Source organism: Malus sylvestris, chromosome 1, assembly GCF_916048215.2.
Source record: "Malus sylvestris chromosome 1, drMalSylv7.2, whole genome shotgun sequence".
NCBI lineage: Eukaryota > Viridiplantae > Streptophyta > Magnoliopsida > Rosales > Rosaceae > Malus > Malus sylvestris.
In genome coordinates this window covers 14,929,496-14,938,134 of record NC_062260.1, presented here as the reverse complement: position 1 = coordinate 14,938,134, position 8,639 = coordinate 14,929,496, and the positions used below count along the sequence as shown (strand labels likewise).

General features: G+C 37.6%; 1 protein-coding gene across 1 annotated transcript; it reads left to right on the top strand.

The window, feature by feature from the left end:
- The first annotated feature begins 1,587 nt into the window (after window positions 1-1,587).
- On the top strand, window positions 1,588-2,196 carry LOC126613840 (uncharacterized). The gene has a single exon (XM_050281450.1). It carries the CDS (start codon window positions 1,588-1,590, stop codon window positions 2,194-2,196), a length of 609 nt encoding a protein of 202 aa, XP_050137407.1.
- The last annotated feature ends 6,443 nt before the right edge of the window (window positions 2,197-8,639 follow it).

Here is an 8,639-nt window from a genome sequence, read left to right as displayed (position 1 = left end):
ATATGGACATACCGCTAAAAGAGTCAATGCAAGAAGTCATTTATCTTTTAATGACGACTTTGTCACACAAGTATTATAATTAGAACTAATTATTTTTTAGTAATGCTAGAGAGACCAACTTATTTGAATTATCTTTCCAATTAATCAATATTTTAGTTGAAATTTGTTATTGACACCCGCATATGTATGTACTAAAAAATAGTTACTAGTCCATAGTGAGGCTAAAGCGCACCCCTTTCCTTAGGGGCATTTGTTGCACCGGATTATCTCGGACTGAACTTGCTTTGATTAAGCTAGACTAGCTTTAGACTAGACTAAGCTAGTCTGACTGAAACATTTGATGCAGTGTCAGACTAAGAAAGAGTACAATGAAAATCAGTGAAATATCAACCGTATTTGAACAATCACAACAAGGTAATTCCATACAACATTGTTTATACCATACTTAGGGCCTCCGTATTTAGATCTCGTACAAATACTCAGGAGACTTAAATGTAATTATGTAATAAAGGAAAGGGCAAATGTGTAATAAGTGATGAGCCCTTATTCTATAAAATGACTCCTCACCCTCACAATTGGAGGAGGCCAATTCCTAGGCCCTCTCATCCTCAGAAACTCTCTCTCATAATCCTCTCAGAAATACAATAATCAGTGTGAACGTAGCCCAAACATTGGGGTGAACCATGATACATCTTGTGTTATTTACTTTCTTGCAGATTCACGGTCAGATTTACGTTGTTCCAAGACCTCAGGTTTTGTGCATCAACATTTGGCGCCGTCTGTGGGAATCGACACGAAAAACTATGTCGGTTCTCTTTCATTTTTTCACCTCCACCGTGAATATGCAAAATCACAAAAACCTAGAAACAGAAAAAGATCCAAATCTCAAACACTCATCAGATCTCTCTCTGGTCCCTCATCCCTCTCCTGTTCTTGGGCGTCCACACCGACAGAGACCTCTCTCTCTCTCGGTCTCTACTTATAAAAAAATATAAAAAAAAAGTCTCAAAGATCTCTCTCGGTCTCTGCTCATCAAATCAACCAGTTTTCCATCACCGTTCCTTCTTCACCATCTTCTGTTGTTGATAATGGGCCTGAAGAAGACCCGATGGCTATGGTTGTGGAGCTGGATATCAGCACCGATGGCCCAACTATCGAGAAACCTTCCTCCCTAGTAACGAGTCACGACTGAGTCACGAGTCACACGAGTTGCGACTACCTTGACGACCCCCCGAAAGAGTTGAGAGGATGATCCATTTCACACAGATCGCAGGAAGCTCTCCACCCTCAGCCCCTTCTGGGCCTCGCCGACGATGCCCCACCTCCGCTCTCTTCCAACCCCGACAATGTCGTCTTCTCCTACGACGACTCTGCCACCCTCGCCGCCAAGTTTCGCAGCCAGCAGATCAGCGCCGGTTCCAGTGCTAACGAGTCCACCCCCGCATCAGCCGCAGCTACTGCCGCTATGATGCTCTAGTACCAGCTCATGATGTCCTAATCAAGCGCCCTCTCTTGACTGGGAAAAGGCCTGTAGCTGATAAAATTCAAAGATTTTGGTTTTCTGCTTTTCATTATTTTGAGCATAAAATGGTGCAGGTCATAAAAGTAGAAAGTCATAAAGCTGATGATGTTATAGCTACACTTGGTGGGCAAGTTCTGCAAACAGGATATCAGGTGGTGATTGCCTCACCTGATAAAGATTTTAAGCAATTGCTTTCGGAAGATTTCCAGCTTGTTGTGTCCCTAGATGAGTTAGAACGCTGGTCGTTTTACACTCTTAAGCACTACATAGCTCAATATAACTGTGATCCATGCTGTGATTTGAGCCTTAGGTGCATTGTGGGTGATCACGCTGATGGTGTTCCTGGAATCCAACATCTAGCTCTTGGATTTGGTCAGAAAACTGCCCTAAAGCTCTTGAAAAAACACGGTTCATTGGAAAACCTACTAAACACAGCTGCAATCAGAACTATGGGCAGACAGTATGCCCAAAATGCTCTAACAAAACATGCTGATTACCTAAGGAGGAACTACAAGATTCTTTCCCTTATGAGGGATGTCGATGTTCAGCTTAGAGAAGAGTGGTTGCTTACCAAAGATACAAGCAATGATTCTGCAACTCTATCTAACTTCTATAAATTCTTCGAAGAAACTCGGGATTTCCGTAATCAAAGAGCATCTGTTTCAAATGGCTAAGCTGATAGAATACGAATCAATGGATTCCACCAACTCAGATCGAGAACAGGCCACACCAAATCGCAGTTGCTCAAACAGTTGCTCAAACATGTTGTAAACCTGCAAAACAGAAAGCTAAAGTAGAGAAGAGAATAAAATCTGCGAGATTGGGATTTGACTAAGTAGGACCTCAAGTGGGTAAACTGCAAAGAAGGTATTAATGATTAAGTAGGTGCACATGTATGACAGCAGCGCAAAGACAAAGAGACATAAAGAGTGCGGTGGAAAAGCAAAAGCAAAGCAAAAAAACAAAAGCAAAAGAAGACAAAAGTAGAAAAACATAATTGCGGTGGTGATGGCATTATGTGCGTGACCCATTGAGCAGAGGGTCGGATTTATTTTTTAATGATGTAATTTATTTTTCTTATCTTTTGGAGACATCTGTATAAACCCAATCAGAGGGTAAAAATAAAAAATAAAAAAAAATACGGCAAAGCCCAAAATAAATGGGCTGGAATGTTGTGTGGAGGGCGAAGGCCCATAAGCCCAAAATAGCACCAACCAGGTGAACCAAAGTGCGTCTAGTACCACAAAAAATATTCGGTACCCCACCGCTAGTATCGCCAACCAGGTGATCAAAAGTACGCTCAGTACTTCAAAATTATACATGAGCATCACTCATATCAATCATACATAAACATTCATAAGCATTACTCATATCAATCATACATAAACATTCATGAGCATCACTCATGTCAACATTCATAAGCATCACTCATGTCAACATCCATGAGCATCACTCATGTCAATCAACATAAACATTCATGAGCATCACTCATGTCAATCAGCTTCAAAAGCTTCATTTACAGAGCTCTAGCTTAAAAAGCTTCATTTATAGAGCTCCAACTTCAAAAGCTTCATTTATAAAAACTCTAGCTTCAAAAGCTTCATTTACATAGCTCTAACTTCAAAAGCTTCATTTACAAAAAGCTCCAGCTTCAAAACCTTCATTTACAGAGCTCTAACTTCAAAAGCTTCATTTATAAAAAGCTCTAGCTTCAAAAGCTTCATTTACAGAGCTCTAGCTTCAAAAGCTTCATTTACAAAAAGCTCTAGCTTCAAGAGCTTTATTTACAGAGCTCCAGCTTCAAAGCTTCACTTGCAAAACTTCACTTACAAAGCTTCATTGCAGGGTATACAAATACCACCTCCGAACAACCGCCATTTCGGCCCATACATGGATTCAATTTGAAGTCTCCAGCCAACAGACTCTATTGACCGAAGACTTGGGGGACTACAATATGTACCATATATGAGGCCTCAACTGGGCCTCATGAAAAATACTTGGGGGACTTAGCCCATTATTTATGTATTGAGGAGCGAGTCCTTATTCTATAAAAGGGACTCCCTCACCATCATTAGAGAGCATCAACTCTAGCCCAGCATTCATGTATTGAAGAGCAAGCCCTTATTCTATAAAAGGGACTCCCTCACATTCAATGCCACAAGCCGAGCCAACCAAGGCAACATAACCCACAAGCCGAGCAACCTCGCAGCATATGCTACTTCTAGTTGAGCATCATTTCAGATTGAGCACCGCCTCATATCGAGCATCAGTTCAAGACAACATCTAGTTACTTCGGCCCACACATGGACTGAATTTCAAGTCTCCAGCCAAAAGACTCTCTTGACTGAAGACTTGGGGGACTACTGTTTATACCATACTTAGGGCCTCCGTATTTAAATCTCGTACAAATACTCGGGAGACTTAAATGTAATTATGTAATAAAGGAAGGGGCAAATGTGTAATAAGTGAAGAGCCTTTATTCTATAAAATGACTCCTCACCCTTACAATTGGGGGAGGCCAATTCCTAGGCTCTCTCACCCTCAGAAACTCTATCATCTCAGAAAGACAATAATCAGTATGGACGTAACTCAAACATTGGGGTGAACCACGATACATCTTGTGTTATTTACTTTCTTGCAGATTCACGGTCGGATTTACGTTGTTCCAAGACCTCCGGTTTTGTGCATCAACAAACATCATAAACTAACTCACAATCAAATTCTAAATTGAAAATTACCCAGGAAAATTACTATGCACAAAATACCAACAAAAACCTAAATCAGGTTTTACTGAGATGCAGATTAACCATACTTGGTGCTTGGTGAAACGCCTATTGATAGACCTGGTTTTCTTAGGATGCAAATCAAGGAGAATGAGCTTCTTGTTCCTGTAGACTTCTCTAAGAGCCGCCCAAATCACAAACACAAACCAACAAAATTGAACAAATCAATTCATCAATCAATAACATTAGAGAGAGCTGCCCACAATGTTGAGTTCGTGGACCTTAATCATTGCAATTACATATAAAATTAAAAAAATTAAATAAATAATTGGACCAACCCAGATTCAAGTTCAGAAGAAATTAAATGAGGAAGATGATAATTTAGTAGATGGTAACGCAGAAGAAGCAAACAATGCAGGTTGCCAATGCAAACGACTCAGACGAAGCAGTGCGAGGTTTTGAACAGTCCGGTGATATTTGAGAGACCTAGCTAAGAACTTTTAACGATTGAGAGAGTCGGGTTTACTCCCACTAAACTTAATCCTTGTACCTAACAAACATGGGACAACACCACTAACTAGTCTCCAATGAGAGTTAATGAACCCAAATAAACACACCCTTAGTGTAGTTAACCATGAAACTCATAGAACACTATAAAAAATTATGAAACACTTGAAAGAATTTTTTTATTTATTTATTTTCACCATTAGATTTAAATTCAGACCGTTAAATCTTCTTCTTTTTTTTACCGTTGGATTTGATCATATTAGATCTTAGTCTTTTGATTCAATAAATATAAAACTAAACAAAAATACACATATATAGTGGGCCAATCCACTAACCCAGGGAAAATCCTGGCATAAATTTGCCACATAAATGAGTTTTTGGTTAACTCATATTTGCCCCAAAGGTTGGGGCAAGTTGAGATGTGTTTAGAATCTAAATTTTGAGTTTTACTTCAAGAGTTAAAGTAGGTCTTAAAGAGTCATTCTTATTAAAAAAAAATTAAAAATAAATATTAATACTTATGCTTAACTATAGTTTTAAATTATAAGCTCACAACTTCTTCCACAATACTTGTTAATCTGACTTCTAAGTGTTTTTAATAATAAAACAAAAAACCAAGTTGTTACGGTCAAGTGGCTTCATTGCCTCTAATAGGGCTCCACACTGAGTTTTTGTATTTGATTATCCTTATTTTAAAGCCTAATGTATGAAAAATAAAATGTGTAATTAATGTTTCTCACCAATACATTATAGATTAATGTTATGGAAATGATGTTTGAGACATATTAAGAGCTAAAACTATTCTCTCATTAGACAACTTGATATGTTATGTTGTATACGATGAGTATGAGTGGCAATAAGAGTTATTTTAACCCACAAATGATGAGGTAAGCTGGTAGTGTGGAGTAGGAAACGGATAAGAGTGCCGATGTGTCGCTATTTCCTTTCAGCAAGCCCATTTTGTTGGGGTGAGTGTGGGCAAGAATGACGTTGTTTAAGTCTCATTGCGCCGAATTATTGTGTTAATGGCATCATTAGTTTGATCCCAAAGGGTTTTAAGGTCTATGTATTATGCCTATAAAACAACACAATTGCAAAGCACAACACTTTAAAGAACCAAATAAGTAAAAATCCAGCATTATACACCACAACTATGTTCTCCTACTGAGAAAATGCAGAAAGTAGAAAGAAAAAATAAAACTTGTAATCCCACATGGTTTATTGATAATTTTTTTTATTGTTAATTTCATCTTGTATTTAATTGTAATTATGCAATAGGGTAAAAAAGGCAATTCACATTTAAAGTTTAAGTTAAGTGTAGAAAGAGATTATATGAATTCAAATAAAATTTTCCTTTCATTAACTAAAGAAAAGTACATCGGTAGCAGGCTAGCAGCCGACAGAAGTACCAAACAAACTCAAAGACACAAAGGTTGTAACTATTGCAATATTCAAACAACATATTTGTGCATAAATCATGGAGTTCCTTGATTCAATATCAAGAATTGCCAACACGATGAGTGTTGCGAGTTAGGGGGCAGGTAACTTCATTGACTTGGCAACAAACATGGTTAAAGTTAACTTTAGTGACCTTTGACATTAGAACTTTGACATCCTTAACTATCATGGTTTATTATTGATAGTATGGTTGTGAGCAAGGTCTAAAATATCGATGATATCGGAAATATCGGTAGTCCAAAAACATGGAAATTTCGATGGAAATATCAGGATATTATCGATATCGATAAAAATTGAATAAAAAACACGGAAATTGTAAGAAAAACTTGGAAATTTTTATTGAAACTTTGCATGATGTTTATTTAGTCAATTATCTATTAATTTATCACAAAAAATTGGAAGGAAATGCATTGCATGATGGATTTAACTGATTTAAGTTGATTATATAGCGAGCTGGCAAACATTGTGAGTGTAGAAAATATGTAGTAATTAATGAAAGAAGTTTAAACACACCATAATCATTTATATATAATGAATAAGTATAATATTTTACATTTTATACATTGCATGGTAAGATACATGAGTGACTTAGTACCACATAGAGTTTCTATAAGGTTCAAAATTTTCACTATCTTCATCATCTCTATACATAGAGTAAGTGTATTGTGAAGAGTAGTCATCAAATGATAAATCCCCAAAATACTTTTGCATGTAATTGTTAACATGCCACCCATATGGATTCGAGATTGGATGACATTGTCCATAAGCAAAATCATTTGAAGATTAAGTCTTGGATTCTTTCCATGAGTCGCTCGATTCCATCCTAACAGGAATGGGATATGAAGGGTAGAGAAATGGTTGGTTATGAGTACAACCATAGTTACTACTTCTCACTCCAATAGAGTCTGAAGTTATAGATAACGAATCATCTTCTAGACTTGACAAAGTCCCCTTGCCTCTTTCTCTACGAGTATAGTCCTTCCCTATGGCACCAATTGCTGGTCCTGCCCGCCTACTACCATGGTCCTCATCCTGTGTTGCATGCGTGAAGTTTGCCTCACCAGTGAAGGGGCTTATAAATCTAAGAGGTGGTCCAACATAGTTTCCATATCCACCACTACCTCCAGCTCCACTATATCCTTCATCATTCCCACCTTCGGTGGTAGGTGAGTCTCCTGATCTTGTACTAGAGCTATCATCAGTATCAGCAGGATCTTGTGGTTGTGTAGGATTGGAAGAAGGTGGAATATCAGTGTTTCTTGGTCTTGGGCGCAAAAGTTCTTCCAAAGAGTCAACCCTGCTAGATCCCACATCCTCCTCTAATACTCTTTCTACATTTATCGCTTCATTACGTGCTTCTTCAGCAACTCTTAGAGCTGGGTTGCTTTCATCATCATCTAAATGAAAAGGTCTAATCCATTGATAAAGTTGGTTACCCTTTGTATCATCATCTTCAGCAATATCAAACACATCTAGTGGGTCACCACGGTCGACATGATCTATTTATGCTTCCTTATCTCGAATTTGAAGCTTCATGTTGTAGTAGCCATAAATTAATTTTTCCAACCTACTATGAGCCAACCTATTTCTTTTCTTTGTGTGTATGAGTGCAAATGTACTCCAATTTCTTTCATAAGCAGATGAGGAAGCTGTTTGTGATAATACTTTGATTGCTAACTTTCTCACAGTTTGTGCATCAGTCTCATAGATGATCCACCATTCAACTATAATGAAAAACAATGTTGATAAGCCTAATAACTCTAACAAATTCTATTATAAACTGATAGTGAAATATGTTTACACTCACTATGAGACATTTTTGTTCGAGCAGCAGCTGATGTTGGTTCTCCAAAAGTTCTTCTTGCATCTTTAAACCATGTTAGTTGAATTCAATAAATCGTGTTAGTTTAATCCAACAATGTAATTATTATAATTTAAGTAATTGTGTACCTCATTTCCAAATGGCCAACTGCTGGTGATGCAGGGTCTAATTTAGAGTATACATTATGTACAACACGTATAAGGGTACCATCATCTCCAACACCGGGTCTGTATTGGTATCGAGGATTCAAATAATATGCTATTCAAAGAAACACATACTCTAATAAGAGAAATAATACTTATGCAACTAAAGAAATGAATTGCAAATTATGAAATAATTTATACCTGCTGCATGCAAATTGTGGTATAATGTTTTATACCATCGGTCATCAATTATCTTTATGACCCACCTTGCACCATGTTTTCTTTCCAAGTCCTCCTTCACTACACGCATCAACTCATATATTGCCCCCATAGTAGGATACACTTCTGTGTCAACGATCCGTAAAACTTTGTAAAGAGGTTCAAACACTTGGCACACATGTTCTGATTGAGTTCAAAAAGCATGATCAAGCACTATACTTTCCACCATACAACCTGCATTTCAG